The 19209-nt window shown below is 42.9% G+C and overlaps 3 protein-coding genes across 4 annotated transcripts; 2 read left to right on the top strand and 1 right to left on the bottom strand.

The window, feature by feature from the left end:
* Positions 1-4285: 4285 nt before the first annotated feature.
* LOC112222954 (protein S100-A1) lies at positions 4286-6991 on the top strand. Its single transcript, XM_024385842.2, has 3 exons — positions 4286-4394; positions 5758-5917; positions 6349-6991. Exons 2-3 carry the CDS (start codon positions 5777-5779, stop codon positions 6496-6498), a joined length of 291 nt encoding a protein of 96 aa, XP_024241610.1. The 5' UTR covers positions 4286-4394; positions 5758-5776; the 3' UTR covers positions 6499-6991.
* Positions 6992-7733: 742 nt separating this feature from the next.
* On the bottom strand, positions 7734-12171 carry mettl25b (methyltransferase like 25B). 2 transcript variants are annotated; one of them, XM_024385840.2, is made up of 9 exons: positions 11926-12171; positions 11489-11607; positions 11174-11390; positions 10989-11051; positions 10731-10868; positions 10478-10570; positions 9663-10204; positions 9217-9401; positions 7734-9081 (listed from the first exon to the last, which is right to left on the bottom strand). In XM_024385840.2, the coding sequence occupies exons 1-9, from the start codon at positions 12028-12030 to the stop codon at positions 8966-8968; spliced, it is 1578 nt and encodes a 525-aa protein (XP_024241608.1). In that variant the 5' UTR covers positions 12031-12171; the 3' UTR covers positions 7734-8965. The 2 variants fall into 2 exon arrangements, with proteins under 2 accessions (XP_024241608.1, XP_024241607.1); XM_024385839.2 differs by having other exon boundaries at positions 9663-10570.
* Positions 12152-17328, top strand: LOC112222953 (interferon-stimulated 20 kDa exonuclease-like 2). Its single transcript, XM_024385841.1, has 4 exons — positions 12152-12237; positions 12748-13623; positions 16332-16532; positions 16688-17328. The coding sequence occupies exons 2-4, from the start codon at positions 12925-12927 to the stop codon at positions 16787-16789; spliced, it is 1002 nt and encodes a 333-aa protein (XP_024241609.1). The 5' UTR covers positions 12152-12237; positions 12748-12924; the 3' UTR covers positions 16790-17328.
* Positions 17329-19209: the final 1881 nt, after the last annotated feature.

Genomic DNA, 19209 nt, shown 5'->3' with positions numbered 1-19209 from the left:
GCTAATGTACTGTCATATCCCATGGCTACTGTACTGTCATATCCCATGGCTACTGTACTGTCATATCCCATGGCTAATGTACTGTCATATCCCATGGCTAATGTACTGTCATATCCCATGGCTAATGTACTGTCATATCCCATGGCTACTGTACTGTCATATCCCATGGCTAATGTACTGTCATATCCCATGGCTAATGTACTGTCATATCCCATGGCTAATGTACTGGCATATCCCATGGCTAATGTACTGTCATATCCCATGGCTAATGTACTGGCATATCCCATGGCTAATGTACTGTCATATCCCATAGCTAATGTACTGTCATATCCCATGGCTAATGTACTGTCATATCCCATGGCTAATGTACTGTCATATCCCATAGCTAATGTACTGTCATATCCCATGGCTAATGTACTGGCATATCCCATGGCTAATGTACTGTCATATCCCATGGCTACTGTACTGTCATATCCCATGGCTAATGTACTGGCATATCCCATGGCTAATGTACTGGCATATCCCATGGCTAATGTACTGGCATATCCCATGGCTAATGTACTGTCATATCCCATGGCTAATGTACTGTCATATCCCATGGCTAATGTACTGGCATATCCCATGGCTAATGTACTGTCATATCCCATGGCTAATGTACTGTCATATCCCATGGCTACTGTACTGTCATATCCCATGGCTAATGTACTGTCATATCCCATGACTAATGTACTGTCATATCCCATGGCTAATGTACTGGCATATCCCATGGCTAATGTACTGTCATATCCCATGGCTAATGTACTGTCATATCCCATGGCATATCCCATAGCTAATGTACTGTCATATCCCATGGCTAATGTACTGTCATATTCCATGGCTAATGTACTGTCATATCCCATGGCTACTGTACTGTCATATCCCATGGCTAATGTACTGTCATATCCCATGGCTAATGTACTGTCATATCCCATGGCTAATGTACTGTCATATCCCATGGCTAATGTACTGTCATATCCCATGGCTACTGTACTGTCATATCCCATGGCTAATGTACTGGCATATCCCATGGCTAATGTACTGTCATATCCCATTTCTAATGTACTGTCATATCCCATGGCTAATGTACTGTCATATCCCATGGCTACTGTACTGTCATATCCCATGGCTAATGTACTGGCATATCCCATGGCTAATGTACTGTCATATCCCATGGCTAATGTACTGTCATATCCCATGGCTAATGTACTGTCATATCCCATGGCTAATGTACTGTCATATCCCATGGCTAATGTACTGTCATATCCCATGGCTAATGTACTGTCATATCCCATAGCTAATGTACTGTCATATCCCATGGCTAATGTACTGTCATATCCCATGGCTAATGTACTGTCATATCCCATGGCTAATGTACTGTCATATCCCATGGCTAATGTACTTTCATATCCCATAGCTAATGTACTGTCATATCCCATGGCTAATGTACTGTCATATCCCATGGCTAATGTACTGTCATATCCCATGGCTAATGTACTGTCATATCCCATGGCTAATGTATGCCTATCCCCTAAATTAGGATTCAATTTACACTGACTTAAAGTATAAACACAACATGCAACAATTTCAAAGATTTGACTAAGTTACAGTTCATCTATGGAAATCAGTCAATTTAAATAAATGAATTATGTTCCAATCTATGGATTTCACATGACTGTGTGAATACAGGTATGCATCTGTTGATCATAGATACTTTTTTTAAAAAGGTAGGGGAGTGGAAATCCAGTCAACATCTGGTGTGACCAACATTTACCTCATGAAGTGTGGCTTCGCATAGAGTTGATCAGGCTGTTGATTGTGACCTGTGGAATGTTGTCCCACTCCTCTTCAATGGCTGTGCGAAGATGCTGTGATGTAATTGGCAGGAACTGGAACACGCTGTCGTACACGTCTATCCAGAGCATCCAAAACATGCTCAATGGGTGACGTCTTGTGAGAATTCAGGCCATGGGAGAACTGGGACATTCCAGGACTTGCGTACAGATCATTGCGACATGGGGCTGTGCATGATCATGCTGAAACATGAGGTGATGGCGGCGGATGAATGGCACGACAATGAGCCTCAGGATCTTGTCACGATATCTCTGTGCATTCAAATTGCCATTGATAAAATGCAATTGTGTTAGTTGTCCAAAGCTTATGTCTGCCTATACCATAACCCACCCACCACCATGGGGCACTGTTCACAACGTTGACGTCAGCAAACCGCTCGCCCACCAAACGCCTGCCATCTGCCCGGTACAGTTGAAACAGGAATTTTTCCTTGTAGAACACACTTCTCCAGTGTGCTAGTGGCCATCGAAGGTGAGCATTTCCCCACTGAAGTCGGTTACAACGCTAAACTGTAATCAGGTCAATACCCTGGTGAGGACGACGAGCACGCAGATGGCCTTCCCTGAGACGGTTTCTGTCAGTTTGTGCATAAACTCGGGGGGTTATTTTTCGTGGACAGATTTTGGGCAGAGTAAAACCTCTTGCTTCGCCTCTTCCTCTCTGCTTACAGTCGGTCCCTGTCTTGGGTTCTCAGCAGATGGTATGGAAGACAGCTAGCTCCTTGTGAATTACAATCCTGACGCTCTGTTTAAACATTTAGAAACGTTAACAATCCTCCCTTGCGATACAGTTTTGGAAACATAAAGCCTTTCACTTTCACATCAAAATAATTTCACAAATGCAAAACAAATACTTACAGTACACTGTTTAATCCGCTTTTAACACAGTTGCAGCCAACAGTATTTTTCAGTTACAACACTATTACACACACATGTTAGGAGATGCTTCGATAGCTAATTAGAAGAGGTGGTCACATCTTCTTTTCTTCATCTTCTTCTTCTACAAATTTGTATTAGAGGACCGCAACAAACTGAAAGGTACATACACCGCCACCTAGTGTACTGGAGTGTGAGGCTGGTCACAGCCTACCTATTCATCTATTTCTCTTATCTAGGCCTGTGTTTCCGCCTAATATTCTGGAGTGTGAATTCATTACACTTTGTGACACAAAAAGGGAAGGGGACGGGGAAAAGGGACCAACTAACCTTATACCCATTAAAAACCTCACCACCTTTCCACTACTTGGCTCTATCTGATCCGTCACCAGGCCAACAATCCTGGGAGGACGAGACACTATCATTAAACACACCATGTAAATCTTCTGCAGTAAAATCTCGTACACCCAAGTACTTCTCTGCAGCTGCCACCACAACATATATTTTATGTGATTTGCGTTCCATTTCTGTGGTACAGTTGATAACCATGGCTATGCCTCACTCTCTGTTGGCCTCAGCCTCCTCACAGGGATACTCTCTGGATCTCTAGCCCTGTACCCATCTTCCTCTCCTACTCTCTTCACTGTCTCAGCATACCACACCTTCTGTACTACTCTGATCCTGGCAACTTCAGTCTGCCTTTCTCTCACTGGAAACTTCTGATCCTCAGCATCATGGGTACCCCCGCAGTTAACACACAACTGTTTCCACCGATACTACATATTCCTTTGTTCCATGCCCTCCTGCACACTTCTTAAGGTTGCCTCTGTCGTCCGTGGGCCTAAACAAGCGCTATAACATGGAAATATGGCCGCCTGGCATGGGAACTCTAATCCTAAAAATGTGTGTAGTCATTTAACATTTTTTATTTATTTTTATAAATACTTTCTCACAGACGTGAAAGTTATTCCAAATCTTTCCAAACGGTATCCTTCGTGCAAGGCATAGGCCTATTTGCGTTTTTACAGAGCATTTGGGAAGCGTCATGGCATTTCCCTCAGAAGACTAAAGAGAACGTCGGATGGCTAATGTAATGCAATAGAATAAGTGTTACATGGGGTATATTCATTCACTACGTTCATTCTGTTGCAAGTTTCTTGAGAGTTTCTATTGGCCACATTTAGTTAGGTCCCATTCCCGTTTCGTTTGTTTCCATCAGTTTGGTTCTTTAACCGTAAACGGTTTCCGTTGCAACTTCAAGACGTAGTGAATACAAACCTGCTAATAAACTCGGAATGGAAGTCCGTCGTTTTAGTTGCTTTAAACCAATAGGCCCCATCATTTGAAGACGTCGTTGTTAAATACAGCCTATACGATAGTATACTGATACTGTATTGTTTATGCGGTAGGCTAATACATTCTGTATAATAATTGTAATTAGTAGGTGCACCGCCAAATGTAACCTTACATGGTCAAATGAATTAGGTCTACCGGTGTCATTTGTATCCGTGATGTTGCAGGTTTCACCGGTGGGAGGCGCCTGATTTGAATTTTCTCACAGGTGAGATGCATAAAACAGGTAAGATGAGGCTCGACGCCACTTCTGCTTCGTTTGTCATCGGCGTTGAGGTGAGTAGCGAACGTGTTCAATAGATTTTTAACATAACCTGCATTCCAATTTCTTGTTGAGCATATGTATATTTCTGTGCCATGCAGCCTATAGGCTACCTGGTGAGAGAAATCATATTTCCTTTTTTTGTGGGTGGGGGGTAGCATTGAGTTAATTTTATAGTGCTTCTCTTTTGATTATTGCACATTTTGCCATCTGTTTTTATAATTGCCTAAATGAGGCCTGTTGATAACTATGCGGTGTACAAAACTTTAGGTACACCTTTTACCCTAAGAAGGGCCTCAATTTGTTGGGGCATGGATTCTGGAAGGTGTCAAGTGTTCCACAGGGATGCTGGCCCATGTTGATGCCAATGCTTCCCACAATTGTGTAATGTTGGCTGGATGTCCTTTGGGTGGTGGACCATTCTTGATACAAATGGGAAACTGTTGTGAGTGGAAAAACCCAGCAGTGTTGCAGTTCTTGACGCACTCAAACTGGTGTGCCTGGCACATACTACCATACCCGGTTCAAAGGCACAAATCTTTTGTCTACCTATTCACCCTCTGAATGGCAGGTAGTCTAGTAGTTAGTGTTGGGTCAGTAACTGTAAGGTTAATCTGTTCTGCCCCTGAACAAGGCAGTTAACCCACTGTTCCTAGGCTGTCATTGACAATAAGAATTTGTTGTTAACTGACTTGCCTAGTTCAATAAAGGTAAGATAAAATTAGGCATACCCCCCCTTCAGAGCTTGAATTACTAGGATAGCTGCACTCATCACTCCCCCACCGAACACAAAAGACTGAGCTACATTATTTATGCATCTCTGGGGATGACAATCAATAGCTTGGAAACCATCTAGAAAGTTACTGAGATACCTGATCGTTTTGCGGTTTATACTGGACCCCTGAGAACAGCAAGGTCTGACGGTTTCCTCTGTAGGCCCACCAGGGCTGTATTGGTGACGTGTGCTCACCTGTGCAACCAATAGCAATGTCTCATTCTCCTTTGGATCAATATTTTTCAATTCTAGTTGCTGCTGGAGTTAATATGATTTAAATATTTTAATTCATGGGTTGCTAGTTATTGGCTGCCTGTATCTAGATCATAGTTTAGCATGTACTTTGTTTTTTCAAAGAGAATTTGAAAGGCGGCTAGATTTGAACCTACATGATCATTTGGAACTGGATGAAATGAAAAGACAACTTGCCCCAGTGGCTTTTGCATACAGTTTACAATAGTCTACACAGACAAATGTGTTAAAATAAACAGGAACCAGTAAGGGGTTCACTTCATGCAAATTGACTTCTACTGTGAAATCTAATTGTCCATACAGCTTATACACTGTTGTGGATTGACCTATCCCTTTTTTTTTTTTTTTAGGTATCCACAGCTCTGTAAAATGGGTTCCAAACTCGAGAGTGCAATGGAGGGGCTAATTCGAGTGTTCCACTCATACTCTTCAAAAGAAGGGGACAAGTACAAGCTGAGCAAAGTTGAGCTGAAGAATCTGTTACAGGGTGAACTGAGTGACTTCCTGGCGGTGAGTTTGATTCCTAATGCTGTCGGGGAGGGATATGTGTGGTTTCAATATGACATTCTGATCAATTACATTTTTATGGACATAAACAAAATGAACTGCCCCAAAGCATGTCATACAAACAAGTATTGGGGAAGTCTTGATTTATTGAACAGTTGTGGGACCCATCACCTTCAAGACATATTCTACTAGAATAATTTAAATAATTCTATGGCCTTGCCTAGAAACAATGCTTATCACCTAGACATTTCTTGAATTCTTTGACGGTTATAACAATATGGCATGACATCGATCTTTCCATCTGATTGGCTTTGTGCAATTTTCTGTGTATTGCCTATTCTAATTATTTCATATTTACAACTGTTCCAAGAGTCATGCGGCTGCTTCTGGTCTGGACCTACATTTCATTAATCATTCCTACTCCTCTCCCTCAGGCAAGTAAGGACCCTATGGTAGTAGAGAAGATCATGAGTGATCTGGATGAAAACAAAGATGGCGAAGTGGACTTTCAGGAGTTTGTCATCTTGGTTGCTGCGCTGACTGTGGCCTGTAACGAGTTCTTTGTAGAGAGCCTGAATGAATGAGTTTGGAAACAGTCTGTGACCTCTGCTTTCTACTCATTATTTATTGTTAATAAAACATGTATGCTTTAATTTAAAAAAATACTTTTTGACAGAAACCCGCAAAGGTTTCAATATTGTCACATAATGGTTATTTCTAACAAAGGCTCTTTTGACTGTTGTAAAATGATTGCCGCTGTCGAATCCTGCAATGGACTGACCACTTTCAGTGTACAATCACTCTCATTGCACTAGTAGTTAACATTCTGCTCAGATCAATAAAGGTGATTGCTGTCTAAATATGTTAAACTCAGCTCATCGTAGACTTGAGTGCACATTACTGTTGCATGTATAATCTGGGCCGGTATGAATAAATTCTCAGGAGTGCTGATTTAGGATCAGAAATGCCTTTTAGATCACAATGACTAAGATTACATGGACAGTAGAGACCTGATCCTAGAACAGTACTTGTACTGAGACTCTTCATATGGCCCCTGGTCTGCTACCTATGCTTAAACATGGCAAACTGCACCCAACATTATCGTGAAGGATTTGCACTGAAATACATAACTCCTTCTGTTTGGCTAAAAACAGTTCTCAACCAATTTCCAAGTTCCCACACAGCAGACTGATTAGAATGCAGCCAGCCAATCTTAATTACATGCAAGGCTTGCTATACATCTAACTTGTGTGTGACGATGCGTTGGCGGCAACAGAACACTGCAGTCTGAAAACTTAATAGTGGCGCCTGAGGCCCAAGTCAGGATGCTTCAGTCATGTGTTAAACATGCCCTGTAACAAACTGTCACGTGTGGTGCAGACTGTAAAATTCAAATTATTTTTGGTTCAATAGAGGTACATCAAGATACTGTCTTATATGGCACATTTGTGGTCATGAGTCATGGACACAAGTAGGATACGACAATGGTATGTGGCGACTGTTCTTATAAAATGTGGCTGATCACAATGTACTTGGTGTAACTCTAGCGGGTTGAATAAATTGAACAATAGCACCAACAAACCAGGTCTGTGGATAAGGTTGAGACGTCTACAGCTTGCCGGCTTAAAATGAGCGTGCACTGAGCAACAGGTCAGGGGTTCCATGTATGGCTGCTGTGTAAAATACATTGGCTACGTTGGACTAATCCTTCAAAACTACAGGTTGATTTTGAGTGTCAGCGACGAATGTCTCAATCCCTGAAAAAATTCATGAACAATGACTACTGCAAACAGGCTTTGGAAAATAACGAATCATCTCGTGAAGTCTAAATACTAGTCTTTATTCATTTACACAATTTGAAAGGAAAGGGGCATATTACATGAATATGAAAAAGCAATTGCATTGTGTATGGTTGCGTGCCCTTCACTTCTTTCCACATTCTGATGAAATTAGTCATTTGACTCTGGCCATGTCTGAATACCCATACTTGCATCCTAAATATTTTGATTATGCAAAAAAAAGTTTTATAGTATGCAACATTTTGAAAATCAAGTATACTTTAAATAGCCAGATATCCTTATTTCAGCTTTGACAACCAGATATGGGGATGTGCTACCAAAATTAACCAATAACATGAAACAATGCAATTTTGCATGACGCATTCTCAGTATGGGAAAACAAAGTTTTATAGTATGCAATTTTCAAATATCAAGTATGGTTTAAATGTTACTCATTTCAGCTCATCTAGTTGAATTCAATGCACATTTTTCCACAATGCATTGGAAGAGGGGGGCTGTGAGTGATTGGCTACTTAGAACTAGGGCCTAACAAAATTAAACAACTTAATTAGGAAGATGCTGAATAGCAACGCTTCTGCGGTGGTGTTTAAATGTAATGTTGGCCAAGTAGTTTTTTGTTCTCTTTAAAATGATCATGAGTGTAGCGTCATAGGCTACATCTTTTGAATTATTAATTTTTTTACCCAAAGTGGATTTCTGTTCTCATTAAAGTGTTCTGATGTCATTCCCAATTATCAGTGCTTTAGTTTTATGTTGCTGTCCAGCAGTTTTGAATTTGCGATGCACCCGACTACGTTTTTTTTGTCGATTTGAACATTTGAAAAGTTTGTGTGTGTACTAGGGTATTTGATTTAATTTATATATGCACTTGGGTTTGACTAAATATGTTAATGAAACAAAAACCAGATTTAAGTGCCTTTGAACAGGGTATGGTAGTAGGTGCCAAGTGCACATGTTTGTGTCAAGAACTGCAACGCTGCTGGGTTTTTCACACACGTTTCCCATGTGTATCAAGAATGGTTCACAACCCAAAGGACATCAAGACAACTATAACTCCATTACTATTCTATTCAGACAGTACGTGCAAAATAGTTTGTGACAATGAGTACATAGTATACAGTTGAAGTATGTAGTACGCTAGTATGGATATTCAGACAGCTACTCACTTCTAAACTTACACTCAAGTCCTTGAGCACCAATGAGTAAAGGTGTAAACTCTGAACACAACACACGGTTCTAGAGGTGTCCTTGGTTACGGAAGGGTGCACTCAGTCTCTATGTCCCTTGTCGGCTGCTTCAAAGCCATCAGTACCAGGTTTCGGGGAGAGAACGCAGGGTCAAAGAGTGGCACCAGCTGACTCTTTATACCTACAACAATCAAGCAATAACAAATAACACCTTTGCTGTTAGCACTGGGCCCACAAGGAAAGATGTATGGAATCCAGATACAATATCAGTATACATTAAGATCTGATAATACACAGTCTCTGTACATTTCCTCACCTTTCTCCTGCAGGTATAGCATCCTGTCCAGCAGCACCAGTGTCTCCACCACCGGTGCCAGTAGCAGAGCCAGGCTGAAGTAGACCACCACACGACCCTCCTGCCTCAGCATGGCCCCCACTCTGCAGGTGTCCAGGGGCAGGTCAGGGGGCAGGCCAACGCGGGGCAGACCCAGACGGGCATACCTGTGGGTACATGGTGAGAGGGGGTCAAGGGTACATATAAGATAGATGATCATGTTTGACCTAAAAGCGATATAGAGAGAACACAGATATTGAATTCCTAAATGTGATCATCAAAATTCTCCTTATACACAAGGATAATACCAAATAGTTTGAGAGATATGCAAGGATGAATTTCTTAATTTTTCATCCTAACATACAGTGAAAGCTGCTGCCTAATGATAGACTGAAGAGGTATGGATACAAACTTGGGTAAACACTCACTCTGTAAAGGGTAGTAGATGTGCTTTCTTTATTGCCTGGACTCCCGGCCTGCGCAGCTCTGGATTCGCCTCCCTGATAACTGTCTCTAGGGTTGCCCGATAACAGTGCATCCTTAGCAACCCACTCTCCTCCCGCAGCCTGTGCATGTAGTCCTCTATGGCGTGACACGCCCCCTCCCGCGCCTTATAGGACAGCTGGTGTCCCGGCAACCCCTGCACCCAGAAGCTCATTGGGTAGCCAAACTCTGAGTGAGATGCCTCACTGGTGGGCAAAGGGGATAGGGGAGGGGCTATGAGGCCAGGGGGGTTGGGGTTCTCACTGGTGGTGATCTTCATGTAGCAGCACGCCACGGAGGTGATGCCACGAACGTGAGGGCAGCTGGCAAAGTGGCGAAGGAGGGTGGCACTGAGGTCCCCGCAGGCATGGAGGCCCGTTAGGATAAAATCTGGACATTCCTGCCCCTCTTCTACAGGGCAGACGACTTCTGTGGATGAACTCTCTTGGCAGAGTGGGTGGACATATGGGCCTTGCCCGGCTTCAGTCTTGCAGAGACGTTTTGGAAACAAGAGTGAGCTAGATCGGGGTTCATGTTTTACACTAGTAAAAGAGTTTGTACATGTATTGTCATTATTCTTGAGTGGGGATGCAGCTTGGCCATTGTCTGAACAACCCAGGAATTCTGATTCTGCAGTCAACACAGGCTGGTCTCCGTGACCATGTTGCTGATCAGCTTCTGACATGGACTCCCGCTGTCTCTTCTTACTGGATCCAGCCGGAGCGGTCTGATCCTCACAGACACATTTACCATTTCCTACCTGCTTGACGAAGTCTTTCCATGATGCTTTGGGGTTGACCCAGCCAGCCACATGGCAGGGTGAGGGGCCAGATCTAGAAATCGGAGGTCCATTCTGAAAGAGTAAGAGCAGTATAAATATTTCATTCTTCATTACATTGCATATTAGCAATATTCACCTAATTTCTTAATAACTCTGGTTTTACAAAAAATACCTAGTCTGAGCCAATCAACTGTGCCTTTTTTGCACATTACTGAGCGTCCTGGTGCATTACCTTCCTCTGCCGCTCCTTCTCCAGCGTCCACAGAAGCTGTCCATCATATTTGGATGCCATGGAAACTAGAGTGGGATCAGCCTCAATTCCAGTCACAGACAGACCAAGCCCAAAAGACAAGAAACGAGTCAAATGACCCTAGGGAGACCAGTAGGGATACACAATCATGTACCGTGACAAATCTCATTGTTAGGCAGATTACAAAAAGTAATATTGTGTGACACCTAGGTCTGATAACAAGACTGAATATTAGGTTACCTGTCCAGAACCCACATCCACCACACTATTGCAGTCTGTCAGGTCACAAAGCTGCTTCACCAACTGTGGAGAGAGATGAACAGATCAGTATCAACAACAACTGAAATGCTTATTTGAATCAACAGCATATATAAAAAAGCAGTATGCACATCCATATTTATGCAAATGAGTATGCACATCTTTACCGTTCCCAGACTCCGGATCTCATGCTGCTTCTTGGGTTTCACATGCTTCCTAAATATGTGTCCCAGCAGTGAGCTCTGACTCTTGTTCTCCAAGAACTCCTCTGGCTTCAGCATGCCCACTTCATGTCTTCGATTGCCCTGGGGTGTCCTGGGGAATGTCAGGGCATGCGCGGTGGCCCGGAAAGCCAATAGTGAAAGAGGCCATACACAAGAGTAGCTGAAATAAAAAAGTAAAATTGTACAAGTTATTTCAAACTGTTTTATGATATTAGAATCCAATTCAAATTGAACAAATACACTGGTATGACCGAATACCTTCTATTCACATTCAATCTGTCCAATAGGAGGTCAGCTATTTGTGGGGGTGACAGGTCACAAAGGATCTGTTGCCATCTGGTAGGCAATGTAGCCCATAGATCCTCACTGAAGAATTCCTATGGCAGGAGAAAACATGACCAATAACACATTAATTGAAGAGTAGCTAGAGAAATCGATTCAGGGGTCCAGGGATCAAGCTTCATCGGAGCGTGTAGGGTGAAGTTGCCTCTAGACGCTGACTTTTGGTCAGTTTAGCATTTTTCCAAATAATGGTTTAGGTCAGGATTGAGGGAGGGGAAGTAATCCTAGATTTGTAGGGTAAACTTCAACCTGGAGCAGAGGACGTGATCATCTTATAATCAAATAACATTGTAAAAACCTGCAGCAACGTAACTTAGAAAACAGAGAAATATAACGAGTTGTTTGCTACGTACAATTATGAAGGAATCGGAGATGTGTTTGTATGTCGACAGAAAATATGTAAGATTTCTTGCCAACTCTCTTTGCTGCTCAGCTGAAAGTGTCGGTGAGCACATCATTCGACCGTCAAATCGGCAACTGACCGGTTATAAATTGTGAACATTAAACATTTCAACAATACACTATTACAACCGAGTGAAAGAGTTTTATATAACGACGATAAGAAGTGTTTGTTTGTAGCTCTTCCTCACAACACGACCTCTGAACCGGAAGTAGTCGATTGTTTGGCTGTTAAGGATGTCGGAAGCATGGTGCTATGTTTATAGGTCGGTGTATATATGTAATTTGTTGTATAACGCTGATTTGTGCACCATATTATCAGGACACAATATAAGTTTAGACATACAGTTAAATTAGTCTGTCTGGAGAATAAAGTTGAATTCCTAGCTAGCTAATGTCCGAGTCACTGTTTCGGGTAGCTTAGCATCATAGCTAGCTAGTATTACTGTAGCTTGATAGCAAGCTAGCCAAGGGCCTAATGCTAGCTCGCCTAAGCCGTATTTTCTACTGTAATATCCTGACAACTATCTATCAAGCTAACATTTACACCTCACGGATTACACATACTTTTCGAAAATACCTCAAGTTAATTGTGGCTAGTTAGTTACGTGGCCTCGATGTGTTTCATGCTAAGCTAGTACCAAACTAGCTAGATTATATAAACGGCAAACTAGCTGGCTAGTTAACTTCTTTGTTTGTCATGACTAGAATGTTTTCCCACAATTTCAGACATACCAGCTGATTTGTTAACATAAATCAATTTTCTTTTTGTCCAGGCATCACAATCCTGCTTCAATTGATGTCATGACAATTGGGTCAGAATGACATTTGATTAAAACAAATATTTGAACCTAATTTTGCACAGCCTTTATGTCCGGTTGGAGGGAGTGGGACGTCAACAGTTTTAGTCCAAGAACAAACCTAGCCCCAGCTGAGGAAGATTCCCCTCCAAGATGTCGGACATGATGTTAAACCTGGACTGTTCTGGCAGCAGAGGGCCCTGTAAGGACTCATCGGGAAGCAACAAACACAAGGCATTCAACGACAGGCGGCGACTCTTTGAGAAAAAGGGTTACCTCAACAAGAAGCAGAACCAGCACAATCATAGACAGGGGAATAAACATCAGGGCCCGCCTCCCTGGGCCAATCGGCCGTCTCAACCCAATGCTGCACACAACAAAAGCTCTGCTCACACTCAGAATACTCACGGTAAAAGTTCATATCACATACCCAGTTCAGAGCATGCCAGAGGTGTTGCTTCCAAGCCTGCATCATCCACAAGCAGCTCAACATCCTTGACCATTACTGTGAAGAATTCTACCAATCCTGAGCAATCCACTTCAACTATCACCCCGGGGCACCAACACCCACCCACCAGGACTGTTGCCCACTGCGCCCCTGTCCCAAGAGGGTCAGCCCCCTTTTGTAACCCCCTGAAGTACCTTGCCATGGACTGTGAGATGGTTGGCACGGGCCCCAAGGGTCGCAACAGTGAGCTAGCACGATGCAGTATTGTCTCCTATGATGGAGACGTGGTGTATGACAGGTACATCAAGCCCACCAACGCAGTCACTGACTACCGGACTCGTTGGAGTGGCATCTCCTGGCATCAACTGGTCAAAGCCATGCCATTTCAACATGCCAGGAAGGAGGTAAGAAGCCTCCCGAAGGAGAATGTTCGAAGAAGGATGAAAAATGTTGGTTTTTTTCACCGAAAAGGACCTATGAGCATATCAAATTCGGTGTCAAATGAAAGCAAAGTCTATATTTTGAAGGCATAGATACATTTTTCAACCATTTTCTATCTTGAAAATGTGATATTAGCAAAGGCTTTGATTTCTCGATAAATAGATGGAAAAGGGGCCTTAGAAAACATATACCAAAAAAAGTATTTAAAAGGTATCAGAAATACATCAAAACATAGTAATGTTAAGACCCCAGCCAATTAATATCAACACTTATATTTAGTTTTGGGTAAGTTGTTTACCTCCTGTAAGTTTAATAAATATTGCCTTGTAATTCCATTACCAAAGCCCACATGTTTAAAATATTTTCAAACTTCTCTCCCTCATGAGGAAGGAGGATAATGAAAGTTCACAGTAGTAACAAGTAATGGTAGACCTACCAATAAGTTATAGTGATTTTACTGACATAAATATTGTTTATGAATTATTAAGTGATTCAAACTCATAATTCTGTTACCACACCGCCTTGGTCTGTGGGCTTGGCCACTGAACGGCACCAATGATCCATGTTAGGATTACAGGAGGGTGTAATGAACACCATGCAGAGCGCAAGGGCGCCGGCTACAACCGCAGCATACCAGTTGCGTTGGCGCTTGTTCTGCTCTTAGTGCACTGGTATTGAGGTTGTGCCCGAGTAATGCGGGGGGTGCGGTATATCCTCCAATACCTGCAGTCTCGATTGGATGACGGCTTGGCAGCCTCTACACTGAGCATGTGCTTGGCTGCTATATCTGCCTGCCATGTGGGGTGGATAGACAGGCCAGTGGGGCGCCATCCCTTGGTTTACAGGTTTATGAAGGGGGTTCGTCACCTGCGTCCAGCTAGGACCCGCTCAAAGGTGATCTGGGTGTGGTCTTGGCAGCTTTGGCAAAGCCGCCTTTCGAACCGTTGGAGTCTGCCTCCCTGAAACACCTCCATGCTCTTTTGGTAAGTTCTGAGTGGCGGATTGACCCTGGGGGGAGGAGTATATCACCCTCCATTCCTCCCGAAGGTTCTGTCAGACAGGCATGTGAACATCCCTTTTATCCTGTCTGCTTACGACCCCCGGCAGTTGTGGGGGATTCTGAGCCTCCCTCTGGCATGCTGTGCCCTGTGAGGGCACTGGTTGCCTATGTGGAGCAGACACGGTCAGTGAGAACAACAGACCAGCTCTGTCTGCTATGGTGAGAGTCCTGGGGGCTGGATCGTGGCTCCGATTACGACAGCATACCGCTGGGATCTGTGGTGGCACATTCAACACGAGGTGTGGCTGCATCCATGGCTCTACTGAGAGGAGTGCTCCTCGCTGAGATCTGTGCTGCGGCCACCTGGGCTTCCTCTTGCACCTTTACTAGGTACTCTCGGGTAAATGTGGCACCTCCCTTTGCGGTTGGTTCAGCGGTCCTGGGCGTCGCCTCCCCTTCCGGGGACTGTGCCGGGACCCCCTTCCACATTGACGGCCCCTGCGTCTTGGCCCCGCGCTGTGACTTTGCCGGGTCCCTCTAGCACTGACTAATCTGGTATGTGTATGCCAATATATTTGAGTGATCCAATATAGTGAAACATAATGAAGTTGTGTATGTAACCACAGTTATGTGGTGCTAGAGGCACTTAAACGGTGCTAGAGGCACTTAAAAATGATGTAGAGAACTTGTCGCGGCCATGGGGTCTATATATAGGGGCGGACCCCAGCCATGACATAGGTGTTCAAGGGAGTAAATCTGTAAATCCTCACCTCGAATGTATCCCTCTGCCGCGGAGTGATACCAATAGCTGACATAACCATGGTTACATACGTAACCTTTGTTTTTACAGCATGAGTAGATGCGCTTGTTTTGAGATCAAAGCGAGAGTTACATGTAGTGGTGTGTGCATATTTGTTCATATCTTTTGCTAGTTAGTTACTAGCCCAATTATTGATAATTTGTAGTCAGCAATGGGGGATTTATTGCTGCATAGAAGAGCACAAACATGCGCATGAGCGAGTCAGGTAAAGAGCTTTTTTTTGTCTTAAAGGGGCAGTGTTGTATTTTGAGACAGGCTTGAATAAACTAAGTAGCCAATAGGCAGAGGGTAGCATAATTTGTCTGATTCACTGTAATAATGCTTTCGGAATAATTATGTATTTTATTTTGTAAAGTGGTTTCTTGCATCAAACAATATAATTTTAGTCACCCTTTCAAAAGTCCCTTGTAATGTAGGCCTACATTGAACCCACACATTGGCCTGTTGTTTTTGATGGTTTGCCACTCTGGTAGAACTACATTATGATCAAATACTCACAGTAGCCTACTTGACCACTGTTTAAACTTACCTAAAAGCGGGTACAGCATCAGTGTTCACAGTAAACGTGCACCGGAAGTTGCACTGAATTTTCACAATGTTCAAGTTTGCACTCAGCAGACCTGAAATTTGCTCAGTGATTTTAAAAAATTGATGGAACATTGGTTGTATGGTTTGTTAAACTTTGAACTCAATGGTTTTTGTTTGGCATAGTTTTTCACTTGAAAATGTGAGTCAAAGAGTAAATCCGTTACTGTGGAATTGCCCCTTAATCGATTCTATTTGGACCTTTACTTTACTGAACATGACCATGATATCATTTGATCTCTTATTTGTATTCCCCCCTCCTATAGATTCTGAAGATCCTTGCAGGAAAGGTGGTGATAGGGCATGCTGTCCACAATGACTTCAAGTCCCTAAGTTACAGTCACCCTGCTGTCTTAACGCGGGACACCTCCCGCATTCCTCTCCTCAACCAGAAGGCTGGCTTTCCAGAGAAAGATGTTGCCTCACTGAAAAGACTCACCAAGGCCCTGTTCAACCGTAACATCCAGGTAAGAAGAGACTTCTGATTGAAATGGGATTGATTTGAATATAATCTACAATGATTCAGTCTGGGTTGTTCTCGACAAAAGTAGTAAGCTAATAAACCTCTTATTGTATAGCTTATGTTATTTGTAGTAACAAGGAATTCCCCTTGTGTTCTCAGACTGGGAAGAAGGGGCACTCGTCTGTGGAGGACGCCAAAGCCACCATGGAACTGTACAAAGTTGTGGAGGTGGAGTGGGAGAGGACCTTAGCCTCCAAATAAATGTTAAAAAGCCAGTGAAAGCCTGTATGACTGACCTGGTGAATGGCTTGAGCGATGGTATGGACGTATCATGTTTAACATAATTTTAACATTCAGAAATCACTATCAAGGCCTTCCACTTCTCACCTTAGCCACTTTTGTCTCTTTTTCTACTTCTGTAAAATTTAAAAAAAATTTTTTTTTTTAAAACAGTTGCCTTCAGGGTTGCAGTTGTTTATTATGTGGTGGATAACCTATGCCACAAGCTGACAGTCCTCTGCCACAAGGGTGCAGTCTATTTTCTCGGTTTAATTCATGAATTCCTAATACAGTACTGTGATTTTTTTTAAATGCTTTGAATTGTCTAGAGTTATTTGTTCAGACACTTCTAATTTTATATATTCAATTGTTAACATACAGTATTTCAGTACATGTTCATTTAGACGGGTGGAAGTAAAATCGATTTTAATGCAACTGCAGTATAATGATGAAATTGGTTTTAAACAAGCATTGTAATAGCAAACATGGGGGGAAACTAAATAAATGACCATTGCAAACTTTTAAGCCTACATTACTTATTGATAATAACCATTACACAGAGGCAATTGTATGTCTGTCCAGGGACTTGATATTTCTAGAATCTTTCCTGAGGGGTTCTTGTGAAAGTAGACTGTGGTCCTATTGACTCACAACTGTTACCAAGACACCATTCAACACAACAGTGCCAGACTGGTGTGATTAGACTACAGCCCCAGTAGTCATTAAACAAACATCATGCATTGTCGTCCAGATTCTTTTCAGTGGATAATTTAGCACTGCATTAGCTTAATGGCAATACTCAATTAAAAGCATTTGTGTCAAAACTAAAAAAAGATTTCAACTAGAAATCCCATTGATTCATGTTGCTGTTGGAGTTGACTGTGGACTTATACTTCAGTGCTGTGGGACCCATAAAGAGAGGCCCCTGTTGTATCTTCTCCTGCCTTGGTCAGGGTGTGAACTGTGCTACTGCCTTTGGCTGTTCTGTTTTCCCCCTCCTTCTGTGAAAACCTATGCTAGGTATTCAAAGAGAACCGTTCAGTTCTTCTCATGTCAGCCTTGGCCTAACCTCTATTGACTGAGCAGGCAACTGAAAACCACGGTATCGCCATCGCTGGTGCCAGAGCTCCTGATGGCTAAATCCAGGACATTACACCTTCTCGCCAGAATGTATCAGTGATTCTGAGAGGGCACGCCACTCTATGCCAGTCTTTCTGGCTGCCATCCATTCACTGGTTATGTGGACCCTTGTTTTATCTTGACTCTTCACAACTATCCACTGAGATTAAAAGACAATTAATTTCACACATTTTGTTTTTGACTTGTTGGAGCTTTCCATCGTTTCCTCTTGTCAGATGGTTTTTACCATTTCATGTCAAGGAATAAATTGTCTCTCATGCATATTTACTTTTAACTCCACTCCCACTTGTGTAGGCACCGCAGAGTGGACCTTTACAAATGGCAGAGAAGCCTGAGCTCTAAATTCTGCCACAAAATGCCTTTAGGTGCCATGCAGAGAAGTCATTGCGTAAGGTTGAGAAATGACCTTCTACCAATGCATTCATCAGTGACACAGCGGAAGAGGTTTGCAGCCTGAGAGATGAGCCAAACAGGTTCTCATTAATGTTGATTTGAAAAGGCAGTAAAGTATTATAGCAGTGGAACAATCAGGTCAGTGATCAGATTTAATCGCAGGTGGAATGCATGTCTTTGTGCCATGAAGGGATATAGCTGAATGAATTGGGAAATGTTGCCTGGAATGAAAGTATGTCCAGAGCAAGTTAAAGTTGTAACATACATGTGTTTTCTACAATAATGCTTTGGCCCTCACAACATTATCAATTTATAACATTGACATGGATGGTGGCAATAACCAATAATGAACTAGACTGGGGGTGGGAAGTGCATGGCAAAAATATCGGCGACTCTCTCTGAGCCAGCAGACAATCATATCCATACCTCTGGGCCTGCAATCCAACAGCAGCGTCCGTTCCACTGGCTTTCCAGCACCCATGTTGACCATCCCGCACCATGCCTATATGTTAAATTCCTTCACAGCCTGCCACTCAGCCGCAACTGTCAGCTGAGCAAGGCTATGAACAAAGCGGTATTCACCCTCCCCTCTTACCAAGACCTCTTACTCAGCACTACTACAATGCTACACCCACTTTTCTAACTTCTTTCTGTTTATACTGTTGGGCCATTAAAACCTCTGTGGGTGGCCAACATCCACCCTCTGTCCACAAGTGGTGAGCATAGCAGACATGAATCACGACTCTGACTCTGCAGCCTGTCCACGAGAAAGCAAGGTCCTGCTTTGTGTCTAGTTGGAAATCTGTACATAATCGTTTCCCACGTACTTTCAACCTGTATCATGTGTTTGACTTATAGGAAACTGGGTT

The sequence above is a fragment of the Oncorhynchus tshawytscha genome, linkage group LG23 (genome assembly GCF_018296145.1).
Source record: "Oncorhynchus tshawytscha isolate Ot180627B linkage group LG23, Otsh_v2.0, whole genome shotgun sequence".
NCBI classification, from domain to species: Eukaryota; Metazoa; Chordata; class Actinopteri; order Salmoniformes; family Salmonidae; genus Oncorhynchus; species Oncorhynchus tshawytscha.
This window is presented reverse-complemented; position numbering and strand designations above follow the sequence as displayed.